Source organism: Stenella coeruleoalba (assembly GCF_951394435.1).
Source record: "Stenella coeruleoalba genome assembly, chromosome: 12".
Lineage (NCBI taxonomy): Eukaryota > Metazoa > Chordata > Mammalia > Artiodactyla > Delphinidae > Stenella > Stenella coeruleoalba.
In genome coordinates, this window is record NC_137158.1 from 64,219,794 (window position 1) to 64,239,087 (window position 19,294).

A 19,294-nucleotide genomic window follows, 5' to 3' on the forward strand; every position below is an offset into this window, starting at 1 on the left:
TGATTCTCACATAGACTGAAGATCCAGACCACTGACTTAGACCAACCCTTTCCTGTTGTCCTCCATTTTATAGATGAGAAATGTTGGCACTCTCGTCTCTCACTTTGGGACTTTGAGTGTTTAGGGAGGGATAGTGCTATAATCCCTAGATGATTGTGAACGGGGTGGGATGATAGAAGGTTAGGGAGCTATTGAGATGGGGCATCAGTGAATATGACCCTTAATTCCCTCTCCCTACCTCCAGAGTGAGGGGTCTTGCTCATGTTTGTCAAGGGGATTGCTGAAAGACACAAGCTTCTGAAGAGCCACGCCCCTGTGGTAAACCAGAGCCTGGTGTTAATAGTGACTTCCCACCTAAGAAATCCCCTGAGAACCCAGACACCAAGAAGCCCCAGTTCCCTCTAGACAGACATGTTTCACTCTTGCAGATGTTTCAGCTCTGCTTTTGGTGGTTAGTCTCTGCTCATTCTCAGGGTGGTTGATGAAAGACTTCTAATTAGTGCTGACTAAGAATCATCTGAAATTGTAACTTATGGGTGGACACTGATGTGGTCTGGTCACATATCTTCCCACGTCACACCGGTGAGAAAGAATGACATCCCTGGTAAGCTCAAAAGCAGTGTTCCTGGATTTCAGTCACTGATTACAATTTTCACTGTGTTTTCAATACTCCAGTACAATATGTTCTATAATTTATTTAACATTTCTCATTTACTCAACTTTAAAAAATGCTTTTAAAATAGTTGTACATTTATAAAAATTTTATGAAGATAGTGCAGAGATTTCCTATATACCCTACACCTGATTTCCCTTATTATTATCTTACTCTGGTATTGTATACTTGGCATAATTAATGAACCAATCATGATACATTATTATTAACTAAAGTCCATACTTTATTCAGATTTCCTTAGTTTTTACCTAATGTCCTTTTTTTTTTTTTCTGTTTCTTGATCCCATTTAGGATACCACATTAAATTTAGTTGTCATATTATAATTGGGTCCTAACCCAGACCTATTCTTTTTTATAACTTATTTATTTATTTATTTTTGGCTGCGTTGGGTCTTCGTTGCTGCATGTAGGCTTTCTGTAGGTCCGATGAGTGGGGGCTACTCTTCATTGTGGTGCCCGGGCTTCTCATTGCGGTGGCTTCTCTAGTTACACAGCACAGGCTCTAGGCACGTGGGCTTCGGTGGTTGTGGCATATGGGCTCTAGAGCACTGGCTCAGTAATTGTGGGGCATGGGCTTAGTTGCTCCATGGCATGTGGGATCTTCCTGGACCAGGGCTCAAACCCACGTCCCCTGCATTGGCAGGCAGATTCTTAACCACTGAGCCACCAGGGAAGCCCCTAACTGAGACCTACTGAACAGTGAAACTGATGCAAAATGATGATACTCTGGCTAAGGCTACTGCTGTGAATGTTAAAGCTCTTTGTCTCTGACCCAGGAGTCTCATGTCTGCTGCTAGCATTGAAAAAATGTTGACAGGCTAACTTGTTAGCTTCTGAGCAGGGTAAGCTATCAGACCTCTTACAGTTCTTGACAACCTGTGTGTTATACAATTGAGGTGTTCAAAAGGATATGGAATATATTAAATTTATAAATATCTAAAATCATTCATTTAAATTGTAAAAGCCCTCTTAAAAGTGATTGCTGAAAGTTGCCAGATTTATAAACAAGAGTAATAAGGTTTATGAGTTGAACTTAAAAACAAAGAATAACAAGGGATTTGAATTTGCAGTTTTCATAAATCAAGAATTAATTAAAAACAATCCCAATATCCCCTGAATAATTTTTTTCTGGCAAAAAAAGCCATTGCTAAGGATGCCATAAACCTCATATAAATAATCCCAAATTGTGTGATCTTGGGTTGCTGTCCTGTGAGAACCCATCCTAGAAATGAATTTACTCCATGAACACCAACCTCAACCCTATATTGAGAACTCTCTAAAATTCCTTGTCATCAAAGTGGGTATGTTTTTTCACATTCCCAATTTCACTCCCTCTCTCCTTTTAAAGAAAACCTGGGGCGGGAATTCTGGACATGACCACTATCCAAGGAGAGCAAACAATGCCTAGGAAGTGACACTCAGTTGGAGGAAGAAGCAATTACTCCAGAATAGCTCTGCTCAGAATTGCCCAAGACCTTATCTCTGCTTATCTCTGTCGTTGCATTTCTGTAAAGAATGGCTCACTCTCCCACACCAACCTGTGGAGGAAGATAGGCAGCAGATTGTACAAAGTGATAAGAAAAGCCTCCTCCCCTGTCCTCCTCACCAACTCTCTCATGATGTCAGTGGTTCCACTCTTGCTTCATTAAATTATCTCACAAATATTAATTGAGCATCTGCTACGCACTGGTTCTGTTCTAAAGGATGAAGAGACAGCTGTGGGAACAGAACAAAACAAAGCAAAACAAAATGACAGAACCGCCTTTACATTCTAGTGGAGGAGGGAAAGACAAACAATAAACAAGATGAACAAGTGAACGACAGTGTGTCAGGTGGTTTAAGTGCTGTGAGGGAAAATGAGGGATAGAGAGAGTCACAGTGGGTAGTTTGCCATTTTAAATCGAATGGTGAGGGAAGCGTCACTGATAAGGCAACCTTGCAGCAAAGACCTAGTGTAGGTGAGGGCGCCAGCCTACGGACTGCTGGTACAGCTTTCCAGGAAGCAGCTGGTAGAGAGGACCTCAGGCCAGAACATTTGCATTTGAGGGCCAAGCAGCAGGGTCAGTGTGCTGGAACAAAGTGAGAGTGGCCAGAATTAGGAACTGAGGCCTGAGAGATTAGGAGAAAAGGAATCAGATCATCCAGGGCCTTGGAGGCCATGGGAAGAACTTTGGTTTTTTACCTTTATGAGACGGGGAGCCAATGGAGGGTTAGGAGCAGAAGAGTGACATGATCTGATTTATGTTCAAAGCATCACCCGGCCACCCTGCTGAGACCAGACTAGAATGAGGCCAGAGCAGAGAGGGAGACCAGCCAGGTGTCTCTAGAAATCATCCAGATGAGAAAGGGTGTTGGCCTGGAATAAGGTAGGTGTGAGAAAAGTTATATTTTGGAGTTTAGAGCCAGTAGAATTTATTGACAGATTGAATATAGGATGTGACTGAAAGGGAGGAAACAAAGATGTCCCCAAAGCTTTTGGCCTGAGAACCTGTAAGAGTGGAATTGCCATTTGATCATAGGGCAAGATCAAGGAATGCCTGAAGTCCTGCTCAACACTGTTTGCTCTTTTCTGGTTGGAACTTAGTGTAGGTCTAAGAAGTCTAATTAGGATTTCATCTGACAGAATTTACAAGTCTATCCTTTAAAAAACCCAAGTAACAGATATGTCAAAATACAAAGCAAAAAAATTAAAAGATTTATTGAAATAGTACAATATATTCCTAACACGATGACGAATGTAACAGTTATCATTTTTTACAAAGTATTTTACTCTTGCCTAAGCATGAAAGCAAAAATGAAGTACAACAAACATAAAATAAAACTTGATGCTACCTAATAACTTTCATGAGGCAGCCATAACTGTTTTTAGATCAGTCTTCAGGACTATTGAATTTCAAAAACTTAAATGCTGTTGGCCACACACAATCCTTACTCCATACCCATCCCATTGCTCTTAATTCCCCCTCAAAAGGACAGCAAGCAAAAAAAAAAAAAAAAAACAAAAAAACAACAAACTGTAATTCAAAAACATAGATTAAAGTAATTTTTATCTCGAGATGTGTGCTCAAATTCATTTTTTTTGACCACATGGGAAAGCGGTGAAAATAATTCTCTAGCTCTTTCTCTGTCTCTTACTATCTCCCTCCACACATTTCTGAATTTTTAATCAGTTTATTATTGTGTATAATTGTATATAACTAGAAACACTTAATATATTTTTGTCACATTTTGTAGCAATGTTCATGAGGAATCGTACAAATGTTCTCCAATTCATATCTCTTCACAAAAAAGGACAGCCTTAAACACTGAGCCCAAGGTGAGGAAGGTAGCTTTCTGTTGCTACATGGAGCCTGAGCCCATAGACCTTCACTTGTTGTGGGTTGGAGCTGCTAGGAGATTGTTGGTGGGCTTTAACTGGCTCTACAGTCTCTGCCAGCACCAGCCCCTCTCTCCAATAAACCTACCACCCATGCTATGCTTTCAGCTGCAAGTCAACTTCTTTACCTGGTCCCCAACCATACCCTATGTCCCCAAACAAACTGTCATTCAAAAGATCGTTGTATGTAGAGATTATGAAGATGCCACTGGCAAGGGACTCTTCACCAGGAGGATTGAGTAATGAGTGTGGTATAAATTAGAGTTAAATGTTCTTTTTTACTTTGTTGCTGAAAAATCTTATACCTGACTTTGAGAATAAAGATACATTCTTCTCAGGCAATATTAAAAAACAAACAAAAACAGAAAAGAAAACCTTAATGTGAGTATGTGTTAAATGAAGGAAATTGTATTGAGTAGGCATCCTTTGGTATTTAGATGTTATTGCTGATAAACTTAACCTAGATATTAATCCAGAGATCATGAGAGGCTTTTTTTCAAATATTATTCTTATTTACATAGAATAGAATTTAAAAGAAAATATTGGTTCATTAAGTAAGAATATTATATAATAGAAAATGAATGTATGGAAAGTATATTCATATAAAATAGAAATGTATGGGAAAATGCTCATTCACATAAAAATTCCACTTATGTGAAAGTTGAAATATCTATGTCAAGTTAACTGTCAATAGATAGTGAAAAAGGATTGCATCAGGATTGCTTGTCTGTGATGCTATTTTAAAAAATTCATTCAACATTTAAAAACATGCCTACTGCTCCTTGGTTCTTTAATTTTTACTTAGCTGACTTAGAAGAATGGAGATTATGTTAGAGATGTTACAGTCAGAAATAAAGTTCTGTATTTCACAGAGCCCTTTGTTTTCTGCCTCTTCTTTAATTCTAATTTTTTTTTTTTGCGGGGGGGAACTGCTTAAATTTAGTTTACAAATAAAATATAAAGGAAGAAAGAATGATTAAACAAAGAGGTCTGTGAAGTATAATGGTGAACATTGCATTAAGAATATATAAAAACTAACTAGCACAACATTGTAAATCAACTGTATTTCAGAAAAATATATATATATAAACAACTTTCAATGAGATTCTTCAAAACGAGCCGTCCTATTCTCAGAGAGTTTGGATTGCCACTCTGCAGAGCACTTCAAGGACTTTCCACACATCTCTCTTGGCTTCTCTGACTTCTTCTGTCTAATGTGGGCTGATACATTTCAGCCACTATACAGTAACCAGTGTGAGGTGTTAGTGCTTCAATTTCAACAACTCTGTGAGCTCCTTCATATACCTTTTGCTCCTACACACAAGGGGGAAAAATGAGATGAAAAATGGTTTCCAGTAAGTCATTGACTTGCTCTATTTTTGATAAAACTAAGTTGTTCATGACAGTTTAGATGGGCTGTAGGGTTTCTTCCGAGACACATCCTCCTTCTCCAGAGTCCTAGCTCACAGACTGAGAAAGGGACAGGTCACATGGCTGTGGAGGAACCACATGACTTCTCCCTAGTGATGCTGATTGATTGACCCAGTGGTCAGAGTCTCTTTTTTAAGAATTTGAACTGTGCAGTGAGGAGAATGGAGTAGATTTGGAGACAGTTGTAGACATGTGGCATGTGACCACAGAGAAACAGAGTGAGATTCTTTACAACTTGCTTCTCCATTTCTCCTTTCCAGTGACTGCAAAGCCTGGCAGCACTTTATTTCTTGCTTCTGGCTGTTGTAAGATTGATCATTACCTCTGAGTAAAAATCCTCCTCTCCCCTCCACTTTTCTATTTGAACCAGTTTGAATGGGTTTCTGTTTTCTACAGCCAAAGGAACCCTGTCTTAGATGGACACACAAAAAAAGGAACATTCACCAAACCAAAATAAAGTCACCAATGGAGGATTATAATATCAGAGCAAAACTGGCACTAATATATAATGCTCCGATCCAAAAGCCACTTTAAAATAAGGTGTGTAAAGTCCATAAAAATGAATATGTGTGACAATCAAATGGAATTAAATATTGTTAATACCAATCTTTAGATATGCAGGGAAAATCAAAAGGAAACCAGCTGAATGACGGAAAAGGTGCAAACACACGTACACACAATTCTGATGGCGATGGTAACCACTAATTGCTTATCAATGAGGGTGAAAATGAGAAGGAACTAAAAAACGATAAGGAAAAATAAGAGGGGATAGAGTAGCAAAAGACAGGACCTATTTTATGGCTAAAATGTTGCTTAAACAAAAGAAAAAATACCAAACTTATCTATTCATCTGAACTTACCTTTTCCAGTGAATTGTTAATTACAAAGACTCGGTATACTAGCCCATAGTATTCCATTGATACATTTTTTCTTTTTTGGTCCCTATATGGTAAGTTGGGAGCATGGAGATTCACCAACAAAGATCCATTAACTTGGGTTATATTCATGAACGGAGGATCTATTTTTGCTGAGGAAAAATAGGAAAATTTGACAATATCACCCCAAAATGTAATATTTCATATGGACACATTATGCGTAATAACAAATCATTATTAAGCTCAGGGATCTGGCAAAAATCATTATGAAGAGATATTGCTAACAACTAAAATATAAATATCTGAGAAGTTTCTTTGCAGATGATTCTTTATTTGCAAAGACATATATTCTGAATCAGCTTTAAGAGGACCTTTATCAATCATTTCCACAGCCTGCAGTGATTGTTTTGGAAAATGAAGTATAAAAAGTTATTTGGGTGAAGATCTTAGTGTAAGGCAAATATTTTGTAGGTCCTTAAAGATGTAAAATTTCAAAGCAGCTTGAAAATCATTTGAAGACTTGTTGCTATAAAATTATTTCAACAGAATTATGTTATATACTATGGAATAGCAGGAGAAGGATCAAGAGAATTTTTGTTTCTTGCATTTGATATCAATAATCAGATGACCGTTAACTAGGAAAGAAAACTAAATAAATTAATAGTCACTTTAATTTCCTCCAGATTAACTATGGGAATTCTAAATGATTTTATTCATTAATGGGTTTTGTTTTCTTGTTCGGCATTCATTATGTATTTTTAGTTTGTAGATACATATCTTTTATAATTCTTGAAAACTAGCCATGATCAATCAACTTAGAGATAGATAGAGATAGAGACAGAGACATACATGCTTTTATTCTAGAATTTCAGTTCAACATCTGTTAGCATTTCTCATTCGATTTTCCATATGTCATTTTCTTTTTTCCATCTTTTTTTTCTCAGTGGAGTATTCTGAAGGGTTTCTTCAGAGCTGTCTTCCAGTCCATCAGTTTACTACTTTGTCAGGTCTAAACTGATCTTTAACCCCCAAATCAAATTTTTGAATTTCAATGGTTATATTTTTTTCATTTCTATGAGCTCTATTTGGGTCTTTTTCAATCTATTTGGTCTGAGTAACATTTTGTCCTTTGATTATGTTTTTATTCCCTCTGTTATTTCTTTAAGCCTATTTAATTTATTATCTGCTTCCAATATTACAAAACCTTGAAGCGCTGGTCCAGCCAGTACTTGTTTCTTCCAACCTTGCTTGTGTTGACCTGCTTCCTTGTGTTTTTATTGTGAACACATGTTGAAAGTTGATGCTTTCTTTTTTGTTGTTTAGTTAGAATTTAAAAATTTTAAATACACTTTTTATCAACTTATAAGATAGATACAGACAAATAAATCGTGAGGATATGGCTCAACAAATCTTTACAAATAAACACTCCTGTATAGCTACCACCCAGAACAAAAAACAGGACATCACCAACACCCCAGAAACCGCCTTCACATTTCCTCCAATTACTTAACCCTAGAGGATAACCACAATTTTCCTAACTTTTATTGCCATGTACATTCATTTTTGGAATCATACAATATACACTTTTTTGTGTGTCTGCCTTGTTTCACTCTTTCACTTTTATTTGTATATATATAATTATGGGCTGAATTGTGCCTCCCATCAAATTCATAGGATGAAGTCCTAACACCCAGTACCTCAGAATATGACTGCATTTGGAGATAGGGTCTTTTTTAAAAAAGCATATGGCTTTTTAAAAAATGAAGTCATATGGGTGGTATGGGTGGTCCCTAATCCAATATGACTGGTGTCCTTATAAGAAGACACATACAATTGAACACAGAGGGATGACCATGGAAGGACACAGCAAGAAAGTGGCCAAGGAGAATGGCTTCAGAAGAAACCAAACCTGTGGACACCTTGATCTTGGACTTCCAGCCTCCAGAAGTGTAGGAAAATAAATTTCTCTTGTTTAAGCCACCAAGTCTGTGGTATTTTGCTATGGTAGCCCTGGCAATCTAAAGTCTATACATCTATCCATGTTGCATGTATCAGGAGTTTGTTCTTTCGGGGCTTCCCTGGTGGCTCAGTGGTTAAGAATCCGCCTGCCAATGCAGGGGACACAGGTTCGAGCCCTGGTCCGGGAAGATCCCACATGACGTGGAGCAACTAAGCCCGTGCGTCACAACTACTGAGCCTGTGCTCTAGAGCCCATGAGCCACAACTACTGAGCCTGCGTGCCACAACTACTGAAGCCTGTGCACCTAGAGCCTGTGCTCCTCAACAAGAGAAGCCACCGCAATGAGAAGCCCGCACACCACAATGAAGAGTAGTCCCACTCATCGCAACTGGAGAAAGCCCGTGCACAGCAAAGAAGACCCAGTGCAGCCAAAAATAAGTAATAAAATAAAATAAATAAATTTATATATATATATATAAAAAAAGAATGCTATAAAAACATTTAAAAAAAAGAGTTTTTTCTTTTGATTGCTGTGTGGTATTTAATTGTATGAATAACACAATTCATCCATTGTGTTATTCACAAACTTTTAGGTTGTTTCTAGTTTTTGGATATTCTGAGTAAAGTAGCAGGAACATTCTTGTATATGTCACTTGGGAAACATTCATTTTGTTGGGAATATAACTAAGAGTGGAATTTCTGGGTGATAGAGTTTATATGTGTTTAGCTTTTGTAAATTCTGCCATTTCCCCACAGTAGATACACCAATTTATATTCCCTTCAGCAGTGTATGAAAGTTCCCATTTTTTTCACATTCTCTCTAATACTTGGCATTATTATTTTTAAAAAGTTTAATTTTGGCCATTCTGGTAAGTGTGTAGTACCAATTTATTGTGTTTTTAAGTTGCATTTCCCTGATGACTAATGGAATTTCATATGTTCATTGGCCACTTGAATATTCCCTTTTGTGAAAAGCCTGTTCAAGTCTTTGCCCATTTTTTAAATTTGTTGCCTTGTCTTTTTATTATTGATTTGTAAAAGTTCTTTGTACATTCTGGACATAGTCCTTTGTCCCAAACATGCACTGTGAATATTTTCTCTCTATGGCTTGCATTTTCAACAGGGTGCCAAGATCATTCAATGGGTGGGGAATACCTTTTCAACAAATGATGCTGGGACAACGGGATAGCCATATACACAAGAATGAAGTTGGACCCTTACCTCACATCATATATAAAAATGAACTCAAAATTGATCAAAGATTTAAATGTAAGAGCCAAAACTATAAAACTCATAGAAGAAAGCTTAGGATAAATCTTCATAGCCTTGGGTTTGGCAAAGAATTCTTAGATATGACCCCGAAAGCATGAGTAGCAAGAGAAAAAATAGGTAGATTGGACTTCACCAAAGTTAAATACTTTGGGGCTTCAAATGACACCACTGAGAAAGTGAAAAGACAAATCACAGAATGGGAGAAAATATTTGAAAATCATCTCTCTGATAAGGTAATGGTGTCCATAATATACCAAAAAAACTCAGTAATTAAAAGACAAATCATTCAATTTAAAAATGGGCAAAGTATCTGAACAGACAATTTTCCAAGGGAGATATACAAATGGCCAATAAACACATGAAAAGATGCTCAACATCACTAATCATCAGGGAAATGCAAATCAAAATCACACGAGATACCATTTCACATGCACTAGGATTGTTATAATCAAAAAGTGACATAGTGGTGCTAAGGATGTGGGGAAATAGGAACCCTCATACACTGCTGATCGGAATGGAAAATGGTGCAGCTGCTTTGGAAAACAGTCTGGCAGTTTCTCAAATGATCAAACATACAGTTACAGGGTGACCAAGTGATTCCACTTCTAGGTATATGCCCAAGAGAAATAAAAACATGTCTACACAAAAACTTGTACATGAATGTTTATAGGAGCTCTATTCACAGGAGCTAAAATGTGGAAACAACTCAAATATCCATCAACTGAGAAATGGATAAACAAAATGCAGTATATCCGTGTACTGCAATATTATTCAGGCACAAGAAGGAACGAAGCACTGATACATGCTACAAAAGGGACAGACCTTGAAAACATTATGCTAAATGAAAGGAGCCAGTCACAAAACATCACATATTATATGATTCTATTCATATGAAATATCAAGCTGAGGGAACTCCTTAGAGACAGAAAGTAGATTAGTGTCACCTAGGGCTGAGAGGTTAAGGAGGGAGAGAATAGGAGGGTGATAGCCAAAGAGTATGGAGTTTCTTTTTTGTGGTGATGAAAATGTTCTAAAATTGACTATGGGTGATGGTTGTACTTATCTGTGAATAGAGTAAAAAATTATTGAATTGTACACATTATATGAGTAATCGTAAGGGATGTGAATTTTATCTCAATAAAGCTGTTTAATAAATCTAGGTGGAGGCAATGCCCATACACTTGATCCTTAATTCTTCTGGGTTATAACAACAATATTTTCAAAGAATTGGAAGCTGAGGCTGCCTCCTGAAGGTTGGGATCTCTTTATGCCATTTAACCAACAAGGAGGAAATGCGGTACTTCTGTTGTCTAGGGTGGCTGGTTCCAATTATCAAAGGGAAATAGAATTATATATACAGCGGGGTCAAGTATGCTTGGTATCCTTGGAGGTGCCTCTTAGAACTCCTATATTCAGTGATAAAAATTAATTTAAGACTATGTTAAGCTAATATGAAAAAGATCAAAATGACTCAAACTCCTCAAAAATGGAAAGTTGAGATGCTGGCTGAAAAGAAAGAGAACGTTGAGTTAAATCATGAGAAAAGCAGTTATAAATATTAACTACAGCTTCATGACTACTTGCCATTGTGAGGACTGTAGTAAATACCCATGTTTTCTGTCTTGTTATGCATTTCTTTGTACATATACATTAAACTTTTTTTCTCATACCTTTTGTCTATTTTTTTTTTTTTTTGCAGTACGCGGGCCTCTCACTGTTGTGGCCTCTCCCGTTGCGGAGCACAGGCTCCGGGTGCGCAGGCTCAGCGGCCATGGCTCATGGGCCCAGCCGCTCCGCGGCATGTGGGATCTTCCCGGACCGGGGCACGAACCCGTGTCCCCTGCATCGGCAGGCGGACTCAACCACTGCGCCACCAGGGAAGCCCCTTATATAAGGTCTGCTGGCAATGGCTCCAGTTATAATTTACATCATAGATTATAGTATATTATTCTGACATTATGACTAAATTAGAAGAATATACATCATTGAGAAATGGATACAAGAGAGCACTTTTTGTCTCCTCTTTTGGACAGGTGACTAAAAGTCTTAATTTCCTCAATAGAAAGTTTTTCTAATGTGTATTTTCAAGAACCTCACCGTCGTGCTTAGGAATAACCCCATATGGCTCCTTTTCTGCTATCTAAAAATACTTCTTTTTTCTAGCAGGCAACATCCTGGCAGTGGGATAGAATGTCAGCTCTGAATCAGAGGCAGCCAAATTTGAATTCTGAGACCTGGGCTACTACTAAAGTGTCTGTGCCCTGACTTCCTGGGCTGTAAATGAGAATAGTAAAAGCCATCTGTAGAGCTGTTCTGAGAATGACATCAAGTGAGACGATGGTGTGGACCTCACCAGAGCACAGGGCCTGGTAGCTAGCTAACCATGCTCCATGAGGGCTATTCAAGGGCAGGAAAAGCAAATGCAAAGAAACTCCATGGAACTCACTTTCCCACCAGGGAAAGAACCGCTGTGTCATGGTCCAGCCTGAGTGGACCCCAGCCAGGGTCGTCCTCACTCTCCCGTAGTAAGGTTCCCATATGTCTGACGTTTCATTGGTAAGGTCACAGAAGAACTCTTGAATACCCCAGCAGTCCTCTTTATCTTTCCATTGTCTCTGTCCATACCTACAGAAGGGAAAAGACAAAAATCTGCATTCCTTTATTCCATTGAAGGAGTTTTCAGTTTTTTCAGTCTATTCAGTTTTCAGACTGGCTGAAATTTGTCCTCCAATATCAGCACCACTGTGAAAGCTGACAGCTGTTCTTAAGTATCTTTAAAAGTTTTAAATTAATTGAAGTGCTATCAAAGTGCTATCTCGTTGAAATATAAACTCAAGCTTGATACCTTCTGTAACACTAGCATGAGGGTTTTTGGATTTTTAGTACTTAGTGAAGTTTTCCTTCTGGGGTCTGAACCAACTTCCATTCTTGACTACGAGCTCTCCATGTCCTTCAGCCTCCTGAGGTTCAACACTTTGTGGTTTTCCTCACTTCTTATCAGCTTGCTGTTGAGTAACGTGGCTGATTCTGAGAAGTTGCTACCACTTTTCATCTCAGGTGACACCCAACACATAACGTCAATCTCTTTTTTGACAACTGAACGAGGGTTGTAGGAAGGGCTCTTTAAGGAGTTTTGTAATTAGAGGCTGGCAGAGAATGGGGAGAACCCAGGAAGAAAAGGTAATGAGGCAAAGCACCAGATACGTTGATTCAGCCTAAGACTGTGGGATGGTGTAACAGCAAAAGGGAGGATTAATGCTTCCCTTCCTTACCAGTCACAAATCAAAGAAAATGCAATAAGATGATGGTGGGAACAGAGCAGGAATTAGAGGCTGGGGAGAAAGCTACCAAAATATTTGTTGAAGGACTTGAAATATAACTTTTTAGCCATATAATGAAGAGCATTGCTGATGTCTGTACTCTGTAAACTATATGCTGACAGCAGTTTCATTATATCAGAAGACACCATAAGAACATAACCAACAACATATATTAAGCACAATTTAATGTTTTCTAACTCTTATTAGACATTGCCTTTCCTAGCTGAATTTAGCTGTAATGACTGGTTTCTTTTTTAGTGTAATACTTCATTTTTTGTCCTGTCCTACATGGGACAAAAACTGTCAGTAGACCCATGAGAACTGGATAGACCCAAAACGAAAGATTTTGAAAATATAAATCTGCATTGTGCTATTGAAAATATCACATAGGTAGGAATGGATCCAGGTATTCTGAAATGTATACAAATTTAAGAGCTCTATTTAAGAAAACGTATTACAACTATGAAATGTTTCCATGGGGCCCTAAAGTTTAATCTTCATTAATTTCATGGAAAAACAACATCTAATCCACTGTTTATGTTGAACCGTAAATAGACCCACTTTGGATATGTTTATACTGCCTACAGGGGAGAGATAAAAAGGTCACCAATCCCCACTTCCTACAGGGAAGCATTTCCAACGATGCACACATCTGTTTTGGGAGTGGAGAAATCTTTATTGTAAAGATTTGTGAAGTTTACAATTGCTACACAAAATATGTTGAGAAAAGCAGCAGTTAAAGACTGAGAAACTTCTGGAAATAGTCCTTCTGAAGTTAGTGAGAGCTTGATAAACGGAAAAATCTGACTTTAGATCTACCCCATGCTGGAGAGACATGAAGGAATTTATGGCACAAAAATTGCTACTTTGGTCCATAGCTACATCTAATCTTCTGAATTTCTGAATAGAAAATCATAAAAGCTAAACTATAATATCTCCTGTCTCATGTTCAGCCGGAATCTCAATCTACGTAAGAGAAGGAAGCGCTTCAACTCCTCTCTGCATACTCCCACCCCAGCCCCCTGAGCAGAGATGTGTGAAGGGGAAAACCTGCCATTTGCAAATCAGGAGCTTCTGTTTCCAGGCTTCAATTCAGGAAAGGAGTGGGTTATATCTGAGTTTTGGCAACGATCCACTAGAATTAGTCTCAAGGTCACACAGGAGGAATATGCCTCAGCGTGTTCCAATTTGCATTCATGCTTACAGGAGGCGTTCATTTTTGAAAGGAATTTTCTAAATAGTAAACCCACTCTAAAGAAATGAACTTTAAATTGAAAATGTAGTTTACACACTCACATCCATGTGTCCCACAACTTCTTTTTCAACTATCAATAGCGTCAATTTAATTGAGGACCTATTAGGTGCTGAACAAGTCGCTTCTAACATTCAGTTGGACAAATGTTTATTGAGAGTCTCTGTTGTGAAACCAAAGGCTGACCCTGTGAAGCCTCAGTGCTGGGTCTCTGAGGGATGAAGTATCTCCCGTCACAGACTACACGTCATCATGCATTTTGTGTCACCTTCAGGGAAGACACACTCCTGCCTCCACCCCTGCTTCTTCTCAATCCTTCTGAAACTGACAAAAGTTCAGATCCTAACACTCCATCGCCTTCTAGAACATGGAATCTTAGTGGCCATCTCTACTAGCTGGAGGAAGCTCAGACTACTTACGTTTTATACTGCACAAAATAGATACTGCTGTTGCCGGGACAAGCCCACCCAGGCTGCCAGTGCAAAATGTTGTGAAAATTTTGGGACTGAAAATGTACTCGTTGAGGTTTCAGAGACTCGTGGGCTGGCTGAGTTTCTAAAACAATAAGAAACAGAGCAACACTGAACATTGATATGAGCACCATCGTTATTAGCCATAAGTTTCAATGTAATAATACCTGCATCAGGATTCCTTGAAATAGTTGCTACAGGTGCAGATGGTGGAAGTGGAGCCCAGAAATCAACATTTCTGATCTTTGATGTGATGATTTTGATGCATGCTAAAGTGTCAGGACAGTGGTGATCCAGACTATAAAAACATACGTGATAAACTCCCACCCCACTCCTAAGCTGGAGAGGAAGTAACAGCAGTGAAAAGATAGCATTGTCCTTGATTCCACCCCTGGTGGTGATGGAATGTAATGACTGAGATGAAAGGCCTCACCAGGGCCACTTTGCCCACCTTCCTAGGAGACCCTGCGTTTCTGCTCCTCTGAGGCAAGCTTTTGCCTGGATTCTATTCTGCCTCCAGGACCTCAGCCTGGAACTCATTCCTCCTTTCTCTGGTTTTTTTTTTTTTTTGCGGTACACGGGCCTCTCACTGTTGTGGCCTCTCCCATTGCGGAGCACAGGCTCCGGACGCACAGGCTCAGCAGCCATGGCTCACGGCATGTGGGAACTTCCCGGACCGGTGCACGAACCCGTGTCCCCTGCATCGGCAGGCGGACTCTCAACCACTGTGCCACCAGGGAAGCCCCTTTCTCTGGTTCTTGCTTCATCTCTTCTTCCTACTTCATTGTCCCTCATCTCTCTCAGCTGACCTGGCTTTATTGCATGTAGGCCGGTTCCACTCCTGAGTGGATGCTCTTACCTGCCTGCATCCTGGTTCCAAGTGCCCGAGCATAACTGCTCAGGTGGAATGGTCCGGGCTGTGGAGGGAAACTGCCCAAGGGCTTGCCATGGAACCCAGCATTCCCGAGAAGAGTCTCAACAGGAGTCATGGCAGGAAGGGGGATAATTTCGCACTGGCATAGTTTGTGCTTTCTTGGTCAATTCATGCAACATGAGAACTCAATCTCACCTACATTCAGTCCACTGGAGGCAACAGACCTTTGACAAAATTTATTCTAGGGTCTGAAGGAAACCAGAATATATTACCCCCAAATATGCCTCTTTGACATAAAAATTATTTTGAGCTGAAGGCAATTAAGAAGCAGCAAATGCAGGAAAAGCTCTCTTGACCTCCCCCTTTTTCCGCCTAAAGGCAGGATATATAAAGCTGGCCAAAAATTTCGTTCGGGTTTCTGGCAAGCTCTTGCAGAAAGACCCAAACGAACTTTTTGGCCAGCCCAATAAAGTCTCCTTTTACTTTGCTGGAGACAGATTCTTATCAGCCCAAAGAAGGCACCAGAAGAATCTGCAAATGAAACTTACTCCATTAGTTTTCTCCCACATATTTACTTTCCCGCAGTTTCCTCCCTTGGAAGACTAAAACTGCTTTCCTCTGTCCTATCATGTTCCTACAGGTGTATCGTGCTTTGTTGAAGATGCTACAGAAGCTGGAATTCTAAGCCGCCATTTTGAGTTTCTCTTCATACAGGATCCCCCTGGTGTTGGGTGCTGCATTCATTAATAAACTGTTTTATTAATCTGCCTTTTTGTTAAGCCGACTTTTTTATTGAATAAATCTGACATGTAACACTGTGTAAGTTAAAAAAAAAAAAAAAAAAGAGTCCCAGCTGAAAACCTAAAATGGGCAGAGGTAAAGCTTTGCCTCTCCAATAGGCCCAAAGTTTCTGCTAAGGGATAGGTGGTGAGCAGGAGAAATGAGGAAGCACATCCCCTGTCTTTTTCTCATCTTCTACCACTTGCTCCCTGGCTTCTCCAGAGTGACCTCCTTTCTCCTGGTCCACCATGCTGGGAATGGCCCCATCCGAGGTCTCTGCCTTGGCCCTTCCCTTCTCCTAGAATACTCTTCCCGGGTGTTCCACATGCCTCATTTCTTCATCTCCTTTAGGTCTTTGCTCAAATATCAGTAAGACGGAAGCAAATTCTCCTAAGCCCATGGTCTCAGCTCTGAACATTCAAGATGTGTTATTTTCTAATGAATGGGGCTGTTTCCTTAGGTAGTTATTTTTACCAACCAAATAGTGTCATTACTGTTATTTGGTTTTTGTTTGTTTTTATTTTTATTTTTGGACCTCCTTCAGTGCATCAAGTGGTGATGTGTACTTGGAAAGAGTCAAATGCCACCATTGGTTTTGTTCACCCAGATCACTACCCGATCAATCGTATTTAGCACATAAAATTGTACTTAGCAGAAATTTTCAGGAGGTGACAAGCACGCACATTTTCCGGAAGATCCTTCCTAGAGTCGATTTGCTGTCCTGAACATAGATAGTCCAGTGTCCTTTACCTTGTCTGTCTTCAGATTTCTTCTCTCATTTTTGTAACACCACTGCTAACCTCCATCAAAGAAAATAGCAATCCCTCTGTAGCAGACACAGAGGGGATCTTACCTGTCTTCACTGAGTCTGCCCAGCTCATCTGTGCAAAAGATATTATTGCGGTCTTCCTCTTACAGACCAAAATCCAAGTCTTGGAGAAGTAAAAGAGCTGGTGCAGACGGTGAGGTTGATTTTGTAACCAGGCTGTCTGGTCCTGGACCCTGCCTCTCACCCGTCACAGCAAACCCACAGAAGAGCCTCAGGAGAGAGGAGCTAATGGAGCAAGCAGAGCAACGAGAGGCTGAAGATATTCCTTCTTCTTTCCCTCCGCCTCCTCCCCCTGGCCGGCCTTCATTAATCACTGAACGTATTTGAACCTTAAATGTATATCAGGCCCTGTGCTCAAAGCTTTACACCTTCTTTCATTCTCACAACCACCCAATAAGGTAGGTATTTTTATTAGTACATTTTACACGTGGGGAAACTGAGGTCTAAAGAAGTTGTGTATCTTGTCCATATGGTTACAGGTCTGGTAAGATGCAGAGCCGAGGTCATTTGGGTACCACTTGAATTCCTGCCGTATTCTGCTAATTGAGTTCTTGGTCTGACCAAAGACCAAAGTCATAGTCTACTCAGATCCACATATTTCTGGGAAATGGAGGATTGAATTGTTGTTATGTTATCAGTCACTGGGCAACTGTACAGTCTTGTGAAAGTTACTTGAGACACTTATACTGAGAGGTATGCATCTGTTAACTGGGGGTCCTAATGACCTTGCTCAGAGGTATGTTGGGATGATACGATGCCCTCTGCTCTTGAAGAGTTCTCCATGAATACCCACAGCAAATTCTCACATGTTGTTTATTTATGGTCTATTCTGTGCTAGGCATTGCTCTAAGCACTTGTCATGTATTAACTCATTTAATCCTCACAGTGACCTACAATCCCCACCTTACAGATGAAGTAATTGAGGCAGAGGGGCTTTAAGCTAGTTGCCCCAGTTTTTCTAGATAATAAAATGGCAGAGTTGAAGTCCAGATTCAGGCAGTCTGGCTTAGGAGCTATGCTGGTAACCAGTATGCTATCTTGTCCTTGAAGGCGAAAGAAAGGCTAAGGAGACAGAGAGGGGTGTACGTTTGTCCTGTGCGAAGTTTTTGCACCCACAAGAGCGCCTCCTCTTTAGTAGCTACTCGTGAAGTCCGCATGCAGTTATTCAGGCTGCAGAGGGAAACGGACCCCATGTCTGTCCGGACCAGTTAGTGACAGGAGAAAGCTGAAATTTTTACAAAGCCCAGAAATGCACCACGGCCATGTCTGACAGTCCCCTTGAGCAGACTCAGATGACAAAGCTGTGAGCAATTAAAAAGAAATGAAGGACTTACCTACCACACCAGGCAGGAGGACACCGATGAGGAAGCCTAGAAAACAACATTTAGGTGTCATGGTTGCGAGTGAGACTGGTCAGGCGACCGGCGTTCCCCTCAAGGGGAGGACAGCTCTGGACAGGAGAGGAAACTCGAATCGTCCCATTCAACATCCCCTTTTTGGTTGTAACCATGGTTCTTGAAGCAAATACAATTTCATTTCGTTCATAAATTATATTGTATTATAATTTGGGGGTAATAAGTATGAAGAATCATTTCAGAAAACATTTGCTGTTAAGTCACTTTGATGTGGACGCTTGTTTTTTTGGGAGCTTTGCTAGCTGAGAAAAGGCAAAACACTGAGGATGGGTGGCCCAGAGGGCAGGTAGGGTGAGGAATTATGCAAGATGCTCGCAGGTGAGTGAAGGAGGCCTTCGGGGATTCTGGCAGAGAGGGCAGAGGGGCTGCCAGGGTGATTCTGAGTAAAGGGCTTGGCAGTTGCAATGATCAGGGCCCCTGGCAGCGGTTCAAGCAGGTGGGGTCTCTGGTTGATTCTTCCTTTTCTTGCTTTCATGGAAGCTCCTCTAATAACCTCCCTGGTGTAGACCTCATACCCTCTGCCCCCTCAGCCTCTCTGCAGGGCTCCCTCCCACACTCCACAGCCGCCCCGGTCAATGGGCCCCACTCAGCTCATGCTTCTTCCTTTTCCATTCCTGCCCTCGGTTTCCAGCAACCTAGCTGATAAAGATTTTGAGCCCGTCAAACCAAGTAATCCCTTAAAAGGATGAATGCGGGGGCAATGTTCATTTTGAACTACATTAAATCTTTGTCCTATCTTCTTATCTAATCAAACTAGGTCATCTGTT

At 40.1% G+C, this 19,294-nt stretch overlaps 1 protein-coding gene across 1 annotated transcript; it reads right to left on the minus strand.

The window, feature by feature from the left end:
• Positions 1 to 5,213: 5,213 nt before the first annotated feature.
• On the minus strand, positions 5,214 to 18,592 carry IL22RA2 (interleukin 22 receptor subunit alpha 2; the record flags this gene model as incomplete). Its single annotated transcript, XM_079939244.1, has 5 exons — positions 18,447 to 18,592; positions 14,579 to 14,714; positions 12,034 to 12,212; positions 6,341 to 6,507; positions 5,214 to 5,363 (listed from the first exon to the last, which is right to left on the minus strand). Exons 1-5 carry the CDS (start codon positions 18,505 to 18,507, stop codon positions 5,214 to 5,216), a joined length of 693 nt encoding a protein of 230 aa, XP_079795370.1. The 5' UTR covers positions 18,508 to 18,592.
• Positions 18,593 to 19,294: the final 702 nt, after the last annotated feature.